General features: G+C 43.4%; 1 protein-coding gene across 4 annotated transcripts; it reads left to right on the forward strand.

Annotated features, from left to right (window-relative positions):
* The first annotated feature begins 1,129 nt into the window (after positions 1 to 1,129).
* Rnf4 (ring finger protein 4) lies at positions 1,130 to 18,230 on the forward strand. Of its 4 annotated transcripts, none has more exons than XM_021163236.2 (8): positions 1,130 to 1,212; positions 7,650 to 7,807; positions 12,127 to 12,253; positions 14,269 to 14,348; positions 16,270 to 16,279; positions 16,633 to 16,792; positions 17,513 to 17,561; positions 17,972 to 18,230. In XM_021163236.2, exons 2-8 carry the CDS (start codon positions 7,799 to 7,801, stop codon positions 18,119 to 18,121), a joined length of 585 nt encoding a protein of 194 aa, XP_021018895.1. In that variant the 5' UTR covers positions 1,130 to 1,212; positions 7,650 to 7,798; the 3' UTR covers positions 18,122 to 18,230. The 4 variants fall into 4 exon arrangements, with proteins under 4 accessions (XP_021018895.1, XP_021018893.1, XP_021018894.1 ...); XM_021163234.2 differs by having other exon boundaries at positions 1,181 to 1,269; XM_021163235.1 differs by lacking the exon at positions 1,130 to 1,212 and adding an exon at positions 1,770 to 1,832.
* The last annotated feature ends 1,359 nt before the right edge of the window (positions 18,231 to 19,589 follow it).

A 19,589-nucleotide genomic window follows, 5' to 3' on the forward strand; every position in this document is an offset into this window, starting at 1 on the left:
AATGGTCGGGTTTTGGTCTGCTTCACCATGTTAATCAATCTTCCAGGATGTATACCCCCACAGAAGCAATTCAACCACATTTAGGATAACCTTCAAATCATCTGCTCAAGTAGTCTGAGGGTCCTCATCTATTTCTTTCTAGTTGCTATTTATCTATGTATAGATCATTTTTCAGTTTCTAAACCCATCCCTCCACCTAGCCCAGGAGTAGCAGGACCTAGCATGGATTTGTATTACCTGTTAGCACTCACATTCTTATTAACCGGCAGAAGTAGGTAAAATGGATAACCTGTAATAGGTGTGACTGGACTGAGACTTGCCTAAAGTCATTATACTGGTTTTCAGATTCAGGTAAGAGAGATTCTGTAACATGAGATGTCCTGAGACCCAATTCCAGGCCCTGGTCTTGACCGAGGCAGTTCTTCGCATTCCATGGGACTTGTGTTCTGAGTCCTGCTTTCCTCGCCTCTGCCCCGACACACTGGGCAGCTAACCTGCAGTCTCCTGGGCATGCCCAGCTCTACCTTCCCCCGCCTTTAGCACACACAATGTCTAACTGGACGTCCTCTTCCGTCTAGTCCTCAAGCTTCCTCCAGGTAGGCCTCCCAAACGTATAGGTGAGCCTCCTGTCCAGATGATGGCAGATGATTCCTGCGAGGGAGAATCCGGGGACTGACATGCCTAAGAGCCTGGCACTTATGGTGCGAATCCCGGCCTGGTTGCCTGTGGATCACCAGAAAATTGGGGCCTGGGGCGAGTCTCCCGTACGCCTCATTAACGCCCGAGGAGACGGAGAAGGGTACGGATTATGGCTTAGGGCTAGGTGCAGCCGGAAGGGCCACCGTAAAACAGGTCAGAAGCCAAACGAAAAGTCAAACACCCTGCGGGCAAGCTCGCGAGGCGCCCCAGCAACGACCCCGCCAAGTTCTCGTGGGAGGAGCGCGACAGGCGGCACTCTCGCGGGAAGTGGAAGCTCCCGCAAGCAGGCGGGAGGCGTGGCCGGAAGAAGGTGTATTTCAAAGCGGTAATAGATGGTTTTCTCACCCAATAAAATTGCAATTTATCCTCCTAAACCGGTAGAGCACGGGAGTAAAGGCGGGAGAGGCCAATAAGGGCTGAGAAGGGCGGGCCGGTGCCGGACGAGCGGAAGTGGGTCTTCGTGAGGCGGTGGAGGCTTGCCTGAGCGGGGCTCCTCAGCGGCGGCTGGAGTCGGTACGTCCTTGCCCGAGCTCATTGGCCGAGACGTTTGGCAGCAAACCCCAGCTCCAAGTAAGGCTGGGCTCCGCAGCATGGAAGCGGCGGGGCAGGGCGGTGCGGGCGTGGAGCGCGGGCGGCCTCTCGGCCCGCACTGGGGTTGGTGGCCGCCCGTCTCTCGCGGAACCGCGCTTCTCCGGCTTGGGCCCTCTGCCGCCTCCGTCCCGGAGAGCACGCGGTTGTCGGAACATGGAGCGGCGCCGTCGTCGGAAGTAGGGAAATGTCTTGTGTGGGGGCATCCGCTCGCCAACCCGCGGCCTGGCCGGAGAACCTCTTTCGCCAAGTAGGAAGGGAAACTGAGGCTCGGCGAGGGTTGGGGGGCGCCCAAGGTCACTCTCGGGGCCGGGCGGGCGGATTGGAGAGAACCTGAGCGAGGTTTTTGTTCCTTGCTGATGACGCAGCCTTTGTGTGGTCGCGTCGCCGCCCCGCCTTCCAGAGGCCTGCGAGTTTGCTGGGGCACCCGGGCCGCGTGGCGGGCCTTATCTAAGTTGCGAGAGTGCCGAGGACGCTTGCGGGCTTTGGAGCTGAATGGGGTTTGGGCTTCGGGCTTCCAGGAGCCGCTTTTGGCCCTATCTATGGTTAGTCAAGCGGGCGATTGCGACCTCCAGCCCAGCCCCGTGCCCGCTCGGGTTCTTCCCTCAGGGCCACATCTGTACATAGGGGTAGGAAACTTAACCTTTAACACTGTTCGCAGTGGACGCCATTGTCCACATTTTGATTAGTGCGGGGGAGGAGTCCAGATAAGAGCGTTCCTGCTTTTTGTTTTTCTAAACTTTACCCCTGGGCGTTTTAAGCTTCAGTCCTTCGGTCTGCCGTTTAGTCTAGGTTGCCCAAGTGATTGGGGGAGCCGGAAGTTCACAAAGGCCGAGGTAGTCTGAGGTCTGTCAGCCTGCAGATTGACTCTTGTTCCTGACAATGGTGAGAGGGAACCTCTCTCCAGGCCAGACCCCACACACACCTGGTGCTTTTTCTTTTTAATGGTTGGAGAAAACACTTGCGTCCCGGTTTGCCTGTGAGTTCGATGTGAAATGAGTGGAAAGTTGTCTTGCTTACTAAGTACTTTGAAGAGTGCTTGTGATTCCAGCCTTTCAGAGGTAGAGGCAGAAGAATCAGGAATCTGAGGTTATGTTCGGCCCAATGTGGAATCGAGGCTAGCCTGGGCTACTTGAGACTCCATTTCAATAACAGTTTTGGTTTTGTTTCCTAGCTTATTTGGTTGTTCCCCCCCCCCCCCGAAAGTTGGTTTCTTGGTGACTGTAATATTTATTTCATTTCTGAACAAAGGGTATTTATTGTTTTGTTGGGACTGGATATTGGACTCAGAGCCTCACAAATGCTAGGCAGCTCCTTTACTACTGAGTTACATCTCTGGTCCTCTTTTTGTTATTACCAATACTGATGTGTTGTATGATGTGGGCACCCGGGTGCCATGATGTGTATTTGGTAGTGAGAAGACAACTTTGTGAAGTCAACTCTTCCTGTTTTTTATGAGATTACTTCGGTTTCAATTAATTTATCAGGTCTCTATAAAGCTAATGCATTTCCTGCTATGGTAAACAAACTCCTCATTTTACTTTTTAGTTTGAGAGAGGGTCTCCTTAAGTTGCCTAGGCTACCCTTGAACTTCCTTGATAGTCCTGGCAGGCCTTGAATGTGGCAGTCCTCCTGATTCAACTTCTGGTGTAACTGAGATCATGGGCCTGTAAGAATCCTACTACCAAGTCTTTTTTTTTTTCCTGATAGAGACTATAATTTCACATGTATTGAAAGGATCCATTTCCCCTCTAGATCTGAAACTCTTCCATGTCCCTCAAGAAATAAAGTATAGCCAAACTGGTGGATCATGCTTGTAATCCTATGTATTCAAGAGATTGAGGCAAGAGAATCACAAGTAACTGGGGCTGTGGAATGAGTTCTGGGCAAGTGAGTTAGCCTCATTCTCTCTGTGGGTGTGGGTTATATATGCTTCTAGAGACCAGTGTTGCCTTATCATTATTTGACTTCTTTGAGACCAGATCTCTAGGCCTTAATAGGCTTTCTTCCCACCCCCACCCCACAGACTCACACAGTGGGGTTTACAGGTGAGCACTCTGCTGTAACTAAGCATTTGCCATGGATACTGGAATCTGAACTCATGATTCTTTTTTGTTTGTTTTGTTTTTGACAGGGTTTCTCTGTATAGCCCTGGCTGTCCTGGAACTCACTTTGTAGACCAGGCTAGCCTCAAACTCAGAAATCCGCCTGCCTCTGTCTCCAGAGTGCTGGGATTAAAGGCGAGCGCCACCATGCCCGGCTGAACTCAAGATTCTTATATAATGGAGATATATATAGCTCAATGGTAGTTCACATGTTTATTAGCTTGTGCCAAGCCCTAGGTTCAAATCAAAATACTTTTCCTGCCATTTCTCTCAGTTACCTGCAAGCGTCTAATGAGTCACATAATTTAAATGCAATTTCATTAAGAAACACGCAGCCTTATCTTTTGTTTTGCTGAATATAATAAATGCAGTGGGGTCTATGGTATTTAATTTAGAGATATGGGTGGGCAGTAGTGGTGCACGCCTTTAATCCCAAGCACTTGGGAGGCAGTAGCAGGTGGATCTGAGTTTGAGGCCAGAATGGTCTACGGAGGGAGTTCCAGGACAGCCAGAGCTACACAGAGAATCACTGACTCAAAAAAAGGAAGAAAAAAAAGAGAAATTTCTTGAAGGTGTACCCAGACATTTGGGGTTTGTAATTCCAGATGTAGTCAAGTTGACAACCAAGAATAGCTATCATACTAAGTAAAGGTGGATGGAAGAAATCCACAAAGTTATCTTCTGACCTTTACATTACACGCTATATATGGCACATCGTATGTGTGCCCATATGATAGTTTTTAAATTTATTATTCTGAGATAGGACCTCAGCTGTATATTCCTGACTGGCCTCACATTTACTATGTAGATCAGACTGGCCTCACACTCAGAGATCTGCTTGCCTCTGCCTTCCAAGTATTATGTAAAGTACATTATGTGTTATGTCTTGGAACATAACACATGTTCCAAGTGAATGGAATCACATCCTGAGTGAATGAATGAGTGATATCTAGGATACCAGAAGGTGACATAGATTTCTATTTAAAATGCTTCTTTGGAATCATATTTGTTTCAGTGGTGTTGATAAGATAGGGAACAGTTTAAGAAGAAATTTGTTTGCTAGTCACAGCTTCTTTGAAAAATAGAAGGGAAAATCAGAGTCACAGTTGTGCAGGTTTGATACTGCAGTAGTCACTCACCTTCCACTTCACAATAACTTGAATGTGGGAGGTCATCTAAAGCTCAATGCCACAAGCAAGCTGACAGTATCATAGTTAATCTTGTTAGCCAGTTTTCTCTTGTAGAACACTACATTTTTAAAATTTATTGGCCATGTTATTGAGTATTGGACCTATAATTCTATGTTTTTGTTTGTTTGTTTTTTTGGTTTTTTTTTCCCGAGACAGGGTTTCTCTGTATAGCCCTGGCTGTCCTGGAACTCACTTTGTAGACCAGGCTGGCCTCGAACTCAGAAATCCACCTGCCTCTGCCTCCTGAGTGCTGGGATTAAAGGCATGCGCCACCACGTCCAGCCTATGTTTTTATAAGGAACACGTTTCTGTAACTGTAAATGAAGCCAGTCAGGTGAGTGCACGTTCAGGAAAGGAGGCTAGCTGTGTGTTGTAACTATATTTATTACCTTGTGAAAATGAGAATGGAGGTGGCAGCAAGAGACAGCCTACTGAGACTGTAGATTAACCTGTGGAAATTGAAAGAAAAAGCAACTTGAGGTTTCTGTTCCTAATTTTCACTCATTCTGTCTCTTTCTTGCTCTGGTTCTCTTCAATTTTTCCAGGGACATTTTGCCTGAATTCCTCACATTGGAGTTTTTAGCTTTTGGTCTACCTGCATTTAGTTTGCTTACCTCTTGGTTTTATGGTTTATTGTTTTGTTTTAGATAAAGGCTCACTATGTAATAATTTCCCAGGCTTGGCCTCTATCTCTGAGTCTTTCTGATTTGTTCTCCCAAATTTGAAGATTATAGGGTATATTTAACAACATGCTTTGCCTTTATTGGTTTCATAGAATCACTCTTCTGGAATGAACACCTGGGTACCCTCACATGAATGTTTGTCACTCTTTTTTTGTTTTTTTTGTTTTTTTTTTTTTTTGAGACAGGGTTTGGTTTCTCTGTGTAGCCTTGGCTGTCCTGGAACTCACTTTGTAGCCAGGCTGGCCTTGAACTAGGAAATCCACCTGCCTCTGCCTCCCAAGTGCTGGATTTAAAGGCGTGCGCCACCACGCCCGGCATGTTTGTCACTCTTACAGGTTTGGAAATGCCTGGTCTGTCCTTTCCCAGTCAAAAGTGGTCACTGTTCTACCCTAGGTCTTTCAATGGCAAGGGCACCATCACCCTCAAAGTAATTTGCCTTCAACCAATTATCATAGCATCTATTTTGTGCAAAATATTAGGGAGGTGGAAAGTAGATAAAGCCCTGTCACATTGAGGGCTTCCTTTGCACTTTCTTGTTGAGGTCATAGTGCTGGGGGATTGTGTTGGAAGGAAGGAATCAAGAGTACCTTGACATACTAAATTTCCATGTTACAATTTTCTTCTAGAATACCTCTAATTTTGGTTTAACATAACAAGAGTAGGTTCTCTGCCAGGCATGGTGGCATACACCTTTAATCAGACCTCTGGAGACAGATGTAGCCAGCCAGAGGTACAAAAACCCTTTCAAAAAAAAAAAAAAAAAACAGCCGGGCGNGGNGGCACAGGCCTTTAGTCCCAGCACTCTGGAGGCAGAGGCAGTCGGATTTCTGAGTTCAAGGCCAGCCTGGTCTACAAAGTGAGTTCCAGGACAGCCAGTGCTATATACAGAGAAACCCTGTCTTGAAAAAACCAAAACAAACAAACAAAAACAAAACAAAACTATTCGTTGCATACACATAAATATATAGATTCTCGGAATCTAAATTCAGCTCAGTGATTGAGCAGTACTAAAGCTATGGGTGCCATTCCCACCACTGGAAGATGAGAAACAAAAAGTGTGAATTCTGGTATTTAATGGTTATAATTTCTGTCCTCTGTCTACACATTTCCTTTGTACATTCTCAGACTGATGGATGCCCCTTCCTGCCTAGATTCTCTTAGTAGATTCTTAAAGACTGGTTCCTATCATAGAGTTCTCCGACTCTTGGTCTTGGTTATCTCTGAAGAAAATAACCAGATTTGGAATGTAATTGGTATGGTCACCAGTAATGTGGAGTATGAAAAGACTTGAGGAAAGCTAGTAAAGGTATCTGATTAGTGGAGTTTTAGGAGACTTGGTCTCAAATTGGTAAGAAGCATACAGGTCAGGATGTGTGTAGCAGCCAATCTTAGCCAAAATATGTGCGCCCTATTATTTCTCAGCACTCAGCAAACAGGTCTTCTCGTTTCCCTTTTGCATGCACAGTGTGTATTTTGTGTGTTTGCCCATGTAGAGGCCAAAGGAGGACAGTCTTTATATATGGCTCTTCGCCTTCTTTTCTTTTTTTTTTTTTTTTTGAAACTGAGTTTGACTAAATCTGAAGTGTTTTCTGAACTGAGCTGGCTGGGCACTAAGGTTACTGTATGCTGCCATGTCTGGCTTTTATGTGGGTGCTATAGAAGTTTAGTCCTCTAATCCATGAGACTTTTCTCAAGCTCATTGTAAAGATATTTTTGTTATATTCTTGTGAAATAAGATGTGCCTGTGAGATAATATATGCTTGAGGGGGGCACATTTCGTAGGTGTTCACTCACATGTAAGATACTTCCTAAAACCAGAAGCATAATGTACACTGGAATCTAGCAATTACAGTGGATCTGGGACTATTTTATGGCCTGAATAGTTTGTTGGGAAACTTGAAAAACGTTTCTGAGGAACTATCATCTTAGTTCCTCAGAACCTTGGAGGATGGTGAAGTCATAGGACAAGGAGACTGGTTGGCTTAGGAAGCTCTGTTCCCTTTCCTGAATGCTAAGGAGTTGATGTATTCCAGTAAGGAACTAAAACTTGTCTTTAAGCTCCTAGAGTTACCACAATGCTTGTACTATATTTGAAGCAACCAGAAAAAGGAGGCCAGGAGGGACTGCAGGAGTATAGCACAGTGTTAGAATACAGGAAGCCTCCCATTCAATCCCAAGTATTAAAAAGGAGCTTGAGTAGAAGAAGATGGTATGATAGTTTGGATTGTAGACGTTGGGATTACCTAGTTTTGTTTTGTTTTGGTTTTTTGATTTTTGGGTTTTTTTTTTTTTTTTTTTTTTTCCTGTTTTTTGGGTTTTTGGTTTTTGGTCAACAGTACAAATAGAATAGCAACATTTATCAAGTTGGTATCTTTGTTTTTCAGAATTTGGAAATACTGCACATCTAGTTGGCTCCAAATTGTAAACCACAGGATGAGTATTCAGTGGGCATGAGAGATTGAGAACATCCTACCACACCATAAACCTTGGTGAAGATCACTTCCTTTTCTGTGGATTGAAGCCAGAGAGCACAATGAGTACAGTAAGTTTTCTTACCTTATAAATTTTATTACCAACATTAGTTAACTATCTTGTTCCCTTGTAGCATATTAAAGAGGATTATAAGCCACATGTTATAGTACTGGTCCCTAATTCCAGATATTGGAAAGTTGAGCTACAAAGACTAGAAGTTGACAAGAAGTGCTCTGTCTCTAAAAATAAAATAATACAGCTGAGGGTGTATCTCTGTCGTTTATGCACAAAGCCCTGATTACATTTCCCAGCAAAACTGAAAAATCTGTCTTGTGATAAGCACCTGTCTATAATCCAAGTAGATGGTAATTAAACCTATAGTCCATTGATAAATTAAGGCAGGATCACAATTTTAAGTTTAAGGCCATATTCAAGTACTCACTGAGATCAGACCCTAGGGCTGGGCAGATGGTTAAGTGAATAAAGTGCTTCCAATGCAAGAATTGAGGACTTGAGATTGGTCCCATTACCCACATAATAACTGTGTAGCAGACATCTTTGTGCTTTGGGAAGGAGGAGGCTTGATTCCCAAGGGCATAATTGTCAACCAATTTAGGAGAAACACAGTTTATTATTACCTAGTAAGAGGTATCTCAACAGATGATCTGTTGTTTAGGAAGAAAGGACTATTTCTGTTTTTCAGCATGCATGTCAGGTGGCTCACAACCTCCTCCTCCTCCTTTTTTTATTTTATTTTTTAAGATTTATTATTATATCTAAGTACACTGTAGCTGTCTTCAGACAGTATCAAAAGAGGGCTCCAGATCTTCTTATGGATGGTTGTGAGCCACCATGTGGTTGCTGTGATTTGAATTCAGGACCTTCAGAAGAGCAGTCAGTGCTCTTACCTGCTGAGCTATCTCGCCAGCCCTGGCTCACAACCTTCTGTAACTTTAGATCTAGGTGATCGGCTAGCCTATGAGCACTAGGCATGCCTGTGGTATACAAATACACAGAGAAACTTTTTTTTTTTTTTTTGACTTTAAAATAAGTAGAGAGCAGCAAAGGAAAGACCTAGTCTTTACAGTGTATTAACTACTATTCACAGGTCTGTGAACTGGTTCAGTTGAGTCTTGGAACTCACATGGTGAAAAGGGAGAACTGACACCTTTCAGTTGCCCTCTAACCTCCACTCGTGTAATGGAATATGTATAGATCACAGACCCAAAACAAATTAAAGTTTAAAACTGGGACTAGGGCTAGGCGATGGTGATGCGTGCCTTTAATCCAGGCACGTGGATTTCTGTGAGACAAAACCAGCCTGGTCTGTGTGTAGAGCTCCAGGACAGCCAGGGCTACACAGAAATCCTGTCTCCAAAACCAAAACAAGGAAAAAATTGGATCTGGATCCAGAGAGCTGGCTCAGGCTAAGAGCACTTGCTGCTTTTCCATGGGACCTAGGTTCAATTCCCAGCACTCAAGTGTCTGCTCAGAGTTGTCTGTAACTCCAATTCAGGAGATCCGATACCCTCTTCTGGCCTACAAGTGGTACATAGATATATACATGCAGGCAAAATACTTGTATATTCAAAGTAAACTTAAAAATTTGTAAAGGATGACTTCACTTTTGATCATCCTTGGTTGCATGTAAGGTAGGTTCTGGCTGGAGTCACTTGGGTTCCAGAGTAAGGTATCCTAAACTTTTCCACTTGTAACTTTTCTTTGGAAAAATTTTTATGACCTCAGGTATTGACATAGATGTGTATTCAGATCCAGTCAGTATTTGTTATTAAAATCATGCTTTTACTCTAAATAAATTATTTGGTATAAATGTAACTTTACTAAGTTTATTAAAGTGAAAGTAAGTTATAAATGAAATAGATATTTTTTATATAAAGAATTATATAAAAATGTGGCTTACTGACAAGCCTGACAACCTGAGTATGACCCCATGCCCCACATAGTAGAAGGAGAGAATTGATTGCTCTAAGTTGTTATGTGTGCATAGTAGCACAAATACCTGCATACATACAATAAATGTTTTTTTAAAAAATACTGAATTAGCCAGACATGGTAATAGAATTTCTTACAAGCATCACCTGTCAATAAAAAAGCTGATGGCCAATGAGCTGAGGCAGGAAGTAGTAGGTGGGACACTGGCAGGAAGAGAGGGGATTCTGGGAAATAGTGATAGTATAAGAGAGATTCAGAAAAGCTGACGAAGACTTAAATAAGCCAGCATGTACCCGAATTTAGGATAGAATTGGGAGATTCTGAGGAAAAGCAAGTGAGGTAACTAGCCAAGTGGTATGCATAGAGTAGTTTAAATAGACTAAATAAGTTACAAGCTAGTCAGAGTATGAGCCAAACATTTTGGCCTAATCATTTATTAATAAGTAATCTCAGAGCCTTCATTCTGGGAGTAAGGAAAGGAAAAAAAAGCATATTTGGGGTTTTGTGGGGGGGGGCGGTTGGGTTGGTTTGGTTTTTCAAGACAGGGTTTCTCTGTGTAGCTCTGGCTGTCCTGGACCTCACTCTGTAGACCAGGCTGGCCTTGAACTCAGAAATCCACCTGCCTCTGCCTCCTGAGTGCTGGGATTAAAGGCATGCGCCCTCATGCCCTGCCAAATTTCTTATTTTTAAGGCAAGGTCTTATATTGCCTGCAACTCAAAAAAATCCACCTGACCGAATCTGGAGTGCTAAAGAAAATTAAAAAACAAAACATCAAACATACTAGGCCAGCATAATCTAGACATATACAAGATTTTAATTATATGCTAAATAATTGTATCTGTAATTATAATGATAGGAAAATACTACAAGTCATGTTAGTAATTGAATCATTCAGTTTATGTAACAACAAAAAATGTGTGTACAGTAAAAATTGCTAATATAGCAGTGTGATGGTTTTTGTATATCCTTGGACCAGGGAGTGGCACCATCTGTAGGTGTGGTGTGGCCTTGTTGGAATAGTTGTGACCTGGTTGGAATGGGTGTGTCACTGTGGGTGTGGGTATAAGATCCTCACCCTAGTTACCTGGAAGTCAGTCTTCCACTAGCAGCCTTTGGATGAAGACATAGAACTCTCAGCTCCTCCTTCGCCATGCCTGCCTGGATATTGCCATGCTCCCACCTTGATGATAATGGACTGAACCTCTGAACCTATAAGCTAGCCCCAATTAAGTGTTGTTTTTTATAAGACTGCCTTGGTCATGGTGTCTGTTCACAGCACTAAAACCCTAACTAAGACAAGCAGTAACCTTGAATTCAAACACAGGTGTAATGAGTGGTGTTTGTTGGCACTGGACAGTATGGCATGTTCTATGCAAATTTTGTGAGTTGCATTTTTAGAACTAAAGCTATAATGAAGTCATATGATGTAACATGGACAGATGATAGGAGAAATAACAATTCATGATGCATTTGATTTTTGAGTTAATTTGTGGTCTTTGTAGGTTCAGAAAATATTTTGCTATTGCAAAATTGTTTTCATGGCCCTCCCTCCCCCATTCATTTAGATGACCATATATGGCATTGTAAACCACACTTGTTTTTGTTGGCTTACTTGTCATTGTTGTTTCTATTTTATTTGAGATAGGATCTTATTGTATATCCCTGTCTGGCCTCTTACCTTCCTGTGTAGACCAGGGTACTTTTGAACTCATAGATCCTCCTACCTGTCTCCCAAAGTGTTGATTAAAGGTGATCCATAGTTTTTGGGTTTTGGGGGGTTTTTGTTTTGTTTTTAAGATTTTTAAGACCCCATGCCCTCTTCTGGTGTGTCTGAAGACAGCTACAGTGTTTCCCTAAGGCCTAACAACCATGTGGTTGCTGGGAATTGAACTCATGACCTCTGGAAGAGCAGTTACTGTTCTTAACCATAGAGCCATCTCTCCATAGTTTAAGAAGCTATGTAAGGAAGGATGTGTAAAGATCTTTTGCTTACAGAGCACACATTTCAAGATTGCACATATGATCCAAACTTAAGAAAAAGTGTTTTGAAACAAAAGTTTCTTATGAGATGTAAAAATAGCATTCTGACTTGGGCAAAGTGACACAGACCTCTAATCCTAGCACTCAGGAGGCAACTACAAGTGGAACTCTGACTTCCAGGACAGCCAGGGCTATACAGCAAAACCTTTTTATCAGATGAAACAACAGAAACTATTTCATTTTCTCCCTGTGCTCTGGAAGTGCCACAGATTTTGTGGTGATAGAGTGCACATCCTCTGGGTGAGTGTTTGTGCTTGCACACACACGCAGGCACAGACAAGTATGAGGACAACCAAGTTGAACCATTACCCAACCTGTGTACTTTTTTACTCTTCTTGAAACCCTGTCAAATCTGGAACTCATACAACTGCTTCTTTCTCCCTTGATGACCTTAGAGAAATCCTCAAAGAAAGCGGCGTGGTGGAACTGTAAATTCTAGACAAACCCAGAAGCGAACTCGGGAAACAACTTCAACCCCTGAGGTTTCCTTGGAAACAGAACCCATAGAACTTGTGGAAACTGGTAAGAGAGCTAGAAATACTTGACTGTAACGTTGACAAGTGGACATAGTGCAGTATTTTATGCATGTAAATTGGATCCAGTTTATGCATACTAATTTGCCAACTTGAGACCTTAGAGAAAGTTACACCTTTTTTCTTCCCAATTTATGTAAATGAGCATTGGGCTTCTGTGTGTGTCTGTGCCCCACACGTGTGCCTGGTGCGTACAGAGGTCAGACGATGACTGTATTCCCTGAACAGTACTTACAGATGGTTGCGAGTTGCCCTGTGGGTGCTGGGAACTGAACTTGAGTCTTTTACAAGAGCAGCAAGTAGCCGGGCGTGGTGGCCCACGCCTTTAATCCCAGCACTCGGGAGGCAGAGGCAGGCGGATTTCTGAGTTCGAGGCCAGCCTGGCCTACAAAGTGAGTTCCAGGACAGCCAAGGCTACACAGAGAAACCAAAAAAAAAAAAGAGCAGCAAGTATTTTGTAGCCCCTGAACTGTCTCTCTAGCCCCAGGCCACACCTTCCTGAGGCTTTCTGTTTTAGGGAATGATGTTAGTATAAAGGGCAAGTTGAATTTGTGCCATAATGCCCTTGGGACCATGTATGGCAAGCAGATTGTACCTTACAAATGTTAGCTGTTAGAAGCTCTTGTACTTTATATTTTATATGCATGTGTAATCTTAAGACTTACTATTCACAGCTTACAGCAACAATGATAAAGCTGCCCCCTTTGGTATTGTGGTATCTGTTTTGAAGCAGCCACTTGGCTCATGAACTTCATCTTGCTTAGCTTGGTGAAATATTTGAATTTCCTCTTTCGGTTTTCATTAAGACAAAATTTCTAAAGGCAATCTTGTTAATGGCTGTCGTTGTTAGAGCTTGGTTTAGACAGAGTCCAGATTGGATCTTCTTCTGCCTTCTCAGGAAGTGTCATGTGGCTTGGATCGAACCCCTTTGCTCTGCTGTTTTCTATAACTCATGCCCAAGAACTGTTGAAGCTATAGACGTAGATAGCTTAGTAGAGCACGTGTTTAATATGCAAGGCCTTTGTACAGCCCTTAGTGCTGCAAATTTAAAAAAATACTTGATTTCATTTATCTTAGAGTTAAAAAGAAACTTCAAATACTTCATGTATGATGGATTTCTTGGATTTCAAAGGGTAGTGTTCATTTTCTGTTTGGACTCAGTTTCACTTCTTAAAGTGAATTCTTCAAAACCTTTACTCTTTGCCTACAGGTTAGAACTCTGGACCTCTAGACCCAAAAAGGAGGTCCCTTTCTTTTACTATATTCTGAACACAAACATGGACTCAAAAGACCCATAAGTTTATAGATCCATAAATTATGATTATTAAGTAGCAGCCATTCTTTTTCATGAAAAGTGAGAGGCAGTTGGGGTAAATTGCATTGGATATCTGTGTGTATATAGGTAAGGAGTGTGGGGGAAAGGCAGACAGACAGGCTTTTAACTATGTAGCCTTCAGTAGCCTGGACCTTGCTATGTAGACCAAGCTGACCTTGAACTCTTTCATCCATTGGGTGCTGGCATTAAAGGTGTTGGCCACCATACCTAGCTCTGGGAAATTCAGTATAAGCAGATAAAACATGTTAGACTATGTTAGACCCATACTGTTTATAAAATAAATTCTAAAGTTAATATTCTTTAATGTTACTAGCAATCAGGAAGAAACATACCTATAAATGTTTCTTACTCGCCCTCCCTGATTAATGAAATTGTGGTGCCTGGGCATGACTGTGTAGGTGGGGCAAAACCACTTGGTTGGAAGTTTGTCCTCACATTTATACCTGTAGGACTTCCGTAATTCATACCTCCCACTTAGCAAAATGCTAGAGTGACACTTTTTAGCTATCATCTTTGAAAGGGGGTTAGTTAGTCTTTAGGTTTTTTTGTATTATGTCAGGGCTTTTATACTTTGATACAGGCCTATACCATGTTTGTAATACCAACCAAGCCTAAGTCGTACAGCCTTATTATCCTCCTAATATTTGTTGAATTGCTTTATTTTGAAGTTGGAGATGAAATCGTGGACCTCACCTGTGAATCTTTAGAGCCCGTGGTTGTGGACCTGACTCACAATGACTCTGTTGTGGTAAGCATTTGAGTAAAAATTGGCTGTTTGGGTAAGAGTACTAGGCCCATATCTGCATCTGATCCCTGGGTCACTGGTTAGGGTTGGAAAGATTGTGAAAGGGTCTGTAAAGATGGCTCAGAGGTTAAGAACACTTTGACTACTCTTCCAGAGTCCTAAGTTCAATTCTCATCAACCACATGGTAGCTCATAACCATCTGTAATGGGATCCAATACCCTCTTGTGTGTGTCTGAATACAGCAGCTACAGTGTACTCCTATATACATGAAATAAGGTGTGTGGTTTTTTGTTTTTAAAGACAACAACAGAAAAGCCAGGCATGGTGGCCTATGTCTTTTGTTTTGTTTTGTTTTGTTTTGTTTTGTTTTGTTTTGTTTTGTTTTTCGAGACAGGGTTTCTCTGTGTATCCCTGGCATCCTGGAACTCACTCTGTAGACCAGGCTGGCCTCAAACTCAGAAATCTATGTGCCTTTGCCTCCCAAGTGCTGGGATTAAAGGCGTGCACCACCACTGCCTGGCTTAAAGGTGTTTTTAATGAGTGTGGGGTGCCTGGAGGGGTGGGGTGTGAGTTGGTATTAAAAAGCCTAGAAGAGGCTCCAGACTTGATACTGAAATAACTTACTAGTGTCAGCCTACCAGGGCAGCTGCTGTATATGCTGCTTTAGACAGATGAGCAGGCAGTGGAGTCTACCTATGTAGGAGATAAGAATGTGGGCTACCTTTCTCAGTGAGCTGAGTCCTTCAAATAATGTGTGGAAGGTGGGAACTGACCTTTGAGATGGGGTTTCTCTGTGTAGCCCTGGCTGTCTTGGAACTTCCTATATAGACCAGGCTGGCCTTGAACTCAAATCCACTTACCTCTGCCTACTAAGTGATAGTATTAAAAGCTTACACCACCACAGCTGGCTAGGGCCAAAAATTTTGAAGCAAAAGAGTCCAGATGAAGGGTATGGCAGTGTGACCCAGGGTTGGACACTAAGGGGCTCATGGTTTTGCTTTTCAAAAGTGCTTCATTCTGTATGGTAAAAAGGAAAACCTTGAAGCTATTCCTCCCATGACCTGAATGTTCCCCTTACCTAGAATGTGGCAGTGAACTGAGTTGAATTGGTAGAAATTGTCAGTGTAAAAACAGAGTGGTGGTACACATCTCAACTCTAGCACTTTGAAAGTGAAGGCAGACATGGATCAGAAACCAAGATCATCTTTGGCTATGTTGTTTTGAGCCACTAATCAAATGTTTGCTGGTTCTTGTTTAAAAAGACTGACTTACAATAATAACCTAACTGATCTTTTTATAACATTAAATAGCACAAATCCTTTTCCAAAGGCTTCCTCCATCTGTGTTGACTATAGGTAGCAATGAGCATTCCCAATTGTTTTCTAACTCAGCCCAGGGAAGTGAGCTAGGCCTCTGTTTTTGTGAACAGAATATAGCTCTCTCCAGACAGTAACCCAACCTCTGTGGTCATGCACAGATTTTTTTTTTTTTTTTTTTTGGTTTTGGTTTTTAGAGACAGGGTTTCTCTGTATAGCCCTGGCTGTCCTGGAACTCACTTTGTAGACCAGGCTGGCCTCAAACTCAGAAATCTGCCTGCCTCCGCCTCCCGAGTGCTGGGATTAAAGGCATGAGCCACTACGCCCGACTATGCACAGATCTTAATGTGGTATTTAGGCCCCCAGATGTAGGTAGGATAAGACTCAGCATATTGACTCAGGATGCATTGACCTGGAGATGGCCATAGGTGGTCTGTAGAAGTACATATCATTTCCCTTTCTTGGGGGGAAAGGGAGGACTGAGAGCCCAACAGAATTCGGAGAGGGTCAAACATTCATATTAGATGCAAGCTGTGTTTTATCAGATAAAATGTCAGGATGTTTATAACACAATCTCTTTTTTTTTCCCCCTCTCCGCCCTCTTCAGATTGTTGAAGGTAAGCTGGTTTCATTTCTTTTTTTTCCGTGGGTTTAGCGAAAATTGTTATGAATAAATGCCACAGCATTGTATGTAGGCTTTGTCAGACAGTCCTTCCAAGATCTTAGGCAGGAAGATGGATGGCTTTGGTCAGACGTGTTGGTTTTACTGAAAATCTCTGCCATTGTACCATGGGCTGAGCCTTCTTAGAAGGCAAGTGATTGGCCTCAGTGCCTGGACAGGACGTTCTGAGGGTACAGATACTATGGTGGCAGTTTGTCCCTGAAGATCTCAAACAGAGGGAAGGGCTTTTAGAGGCACTAGGGTAAATGGGTTAGGTGAAGATGGCTGAAAATGTGGCTTTTTCCTTAGAAAGGAGAAGGCCAAGGAGAAATGGGAGGAGGTTGCGCCAAGAGCATGCTGACAGCTGTGTGGTGAGCAGTGATGATGAGGAGCTGTCTAGGGACAAAGATGTGTACGTGACTACCCATACTCCTCGAAGCACCAAGGATGATGGAGCTACTGGACCCAGGTAAAGAGCTCTGCTGCTGTTGTGTTGGGTGGAGGCCAGGGTATATAGATTCTGCATTTGCTATCAGGTATGTAAGCTCTTGCTCTAGAACAAGTATCTTCCAAGCAGCTGGGTAGGCATATTTGGAATACAGGGTTGGGTTCAGCTGTCTGCTCAGGATAGACCAATTGACAGACAGACAGGAGCCACACATACTGACCAGGGTGTGCTTTTCCCTCATGGAGTGGGTATAAGTAGATTGTGTTACAGGTGCTACTAGCAAGAATGCTGGAAGCAAAAGCGGTGGGCGGGCTGGAGAGATGGCTCAGCAGTTAAGAGCACTAACTGCTCTTCCAGATGTCCTGAGTTCAAATCTCAGCAACCACATGGTGGCTCACAACCATCTGTAATGATATCTGATGTCCTCTTCTGGTGTGTTTGAAAACAACTAAAGTGTATTTATATATAATAAATAAATCTTTAAAAAAGAAAAAAAAGAGGTGGGCAAACCTACTTGTCCACATCTTCTAGACCTGTTCTTGCTTATTCCCCTTTTCAATGGCTTTTGGAGCCCAACCCTTCAAGCAGTTAATTTCTCTTCAAGTTTTTTGGGTACCTGTCCTAACTCAACAAAAATGAGAGATTTGAGAAGATATGACTGTGTATGTGAGGTTGCTTTACAGGGTTTAATCAAGTATTTTGAATTTACTTAAAAACTGATGCAAAGCACTGTGATTTTAGGCCCTCAGGTACCGTCAGTTGTCCTATCTGTATGGATGGATACTCTGAGGTAAGTAACCTAGTTGTTTCTCCTGTTGGTTTTAACCTACTTTACTCAAAAGTACTTGGAGGAAGTGTGTGTGTCAAAATGGATTGTGCCAGTTGGTGGTGGGCCCTGTACATTTTATCTTTAGCCCTTATGCAAATTGATGTTTCCCAACCCAGCCCTATCTAGAAGCTGCTGATTTTTTTTCTGAGGTTCCCCATAGCCACTTTGTACTGCTGCACCTGGGGAAGTCCTGTCTGTCACCTGTTACACAGACACCATTCAAACCTCTTACGTGTACTGCTTTTTCATATACGTCCCAGCACCTTCTTTGTTTCACTGGTCTCCTTGGTGATGGGTGGGTTTGGGTCCTTGTAAAAAAAAGGGATACTTTAAGGCTGTTCTTTTAAGGCTGTTCTTTTAATGTCTTCTAGATTGTGCAGAATGGGCGTCTCATTGTTTCTACAGAATGTGGCCACGTCTTCTGTAGCCAGTGCCTCCGTGATTCCCTTAAGAATGCTAACACTTGCCCAACTTGTAGGAAAAAGATCAACCATAAGCGGTACCACCCCATTTATATATGAAATGTTCACAATTGCTCAGGATAGACCAATGGACAGACAGCCAGGCTGGCTTTTTCTGCATGGTATCTGCCTCCAGTTTCCTGAGCTCAAAAAGACTTTCAAAAATCAATGTCTGATGTAAACTGGTCTTTTGTTTTCCAACCCCTTAGATCCTTTTGTTATCTCGTTTGATGCTATGGAGCACGGTCCAGGGATCCTCCTAGATCAGCTCAGCATCTCTGCCCCTTTGGGTGGTCTGAGCCCAGAGTAGGAAAAAAGGAGTCAGGCATATTGGGGTTGAGCATCATGGCTCCAGCCTCTTTATGGAGCTTACATGTTGGCCAAGTAGTTTCCCTGTTGGGAAAGTTTGCCCCAGCTCTTGTGTGTGCAGAACCTTCCCAAGGCACCTGTCAGTTAGCTATTCTGCCTGCCAAACAGTGACCTGGCCAGACAGCCCAAATAGCCCAAGGATACCAGTGCATAAACTGCCCCCGAAAAGCCTAACTGGTGGACTTTTAGTTTTCCTTCCCATGAGAGCAGAGGTGACCTATGATTCTGCCTGAAACTCATCATTGATGTGCAGTGTTTTCTGCAAATCAAGTGACTCTGCAGGGCAATCCTGTTTCCTAAGAATGAGAAAGTGCAATAAAACCTGTTCTTCACCTGCTCTTTAGCAATCTGGAAGATGTAGCACTGCTGGTATCCTCATCCCAGTGTTGCCTGTGGGAGCAGTGCCCATCTCACCCCATCGATGTTCACCAACTGTTCTCAGGAACCCTACCCATGCTCCAAAGTTCTTTTACCGGCACAGAACATTGACGGCTAATAGGACAAGCGTTTGAGTGTCCTCTCTTTTCTGCTAAGATGGGTCCTCAGTTTTTCAGTTCCTACTGCCTAATGTCTGCTCAAGCATAGATAATAGGAGGTGGTAGCAGTAACAATGGCCTTATCAGCTGTCACTTACATGCTTTTGCCCAAGTCACTATTGCCCATGTGTCAGAGGTGTTGCCCTACTCAACCTACACTGCCCTAGCTTTCCCATACCCCTTGAATAGACAGGTATTTCCAAAGCTGCTTGCTCTTCTAGCCAGTTGAGCTTTGATCCTCTGGACTTTTGACTGCTCAGTAGGTTTTGGTCAGCAAAGCATGGTGCCTCTTCCAGTGGGACCACATAACAATGTCTGCTCCACCATATATGTGTGGGAGACTCTGGTGCTCACGGAGACAGGTGGAAAATTGCCCCTGGGGACACCAGGCACAGGGCGGCTTGTAGAGGATAGGCCTTGAATGCCAGCCTGCCTCCACCTCCACACTACTTCCTCAGAGGGCTTCAAGCCAAACCAATAGCCTTTTTGTGTGAAACATCTTTGAGGTGGGAAAGGGACCACTGGAGCTTTGCTAGCAATAACTGACTTTCAGTTTACTGTTCTGAAGGAGCAGGGACTCAGCACAGAATTCACTTTAAATGGAGCTGAAGGAGTGTCCCTCC

Source organism: Mus caroli, chromosome 5 (genome assembly GCF_900094665.2).
Source record: "Mus caroli chromosome 5, CAROLI_EIJ_v1.1, whole genome shotgun sequence".
Classification (NCBI taxonomy): Eukaryota; Metazoa; Chordata; class Mammalia; order Rodentia; family Muridae; genus Mus; species Mus caroli.

Bases quoted from the DNA above. Each gene is read 5' to 3' on its own strand.
- Rnf4 (XM_021163236.2), top strand. The intron at 12,254-14,268 runs GTAAGAGAGCTA...TTTATTTTGAAG, and splicing joins CATAGAACTTGTGGAAACTG to TTGGAGATGAAATCGTGGAC. The intron at 16,793-17,512 runs GTAAAGAGCTCT...CTGTGATTTTAG, and splicing joins GATGGAGCTACTGGACCCAG to GCCCTCAGGTACCGTCAGTT.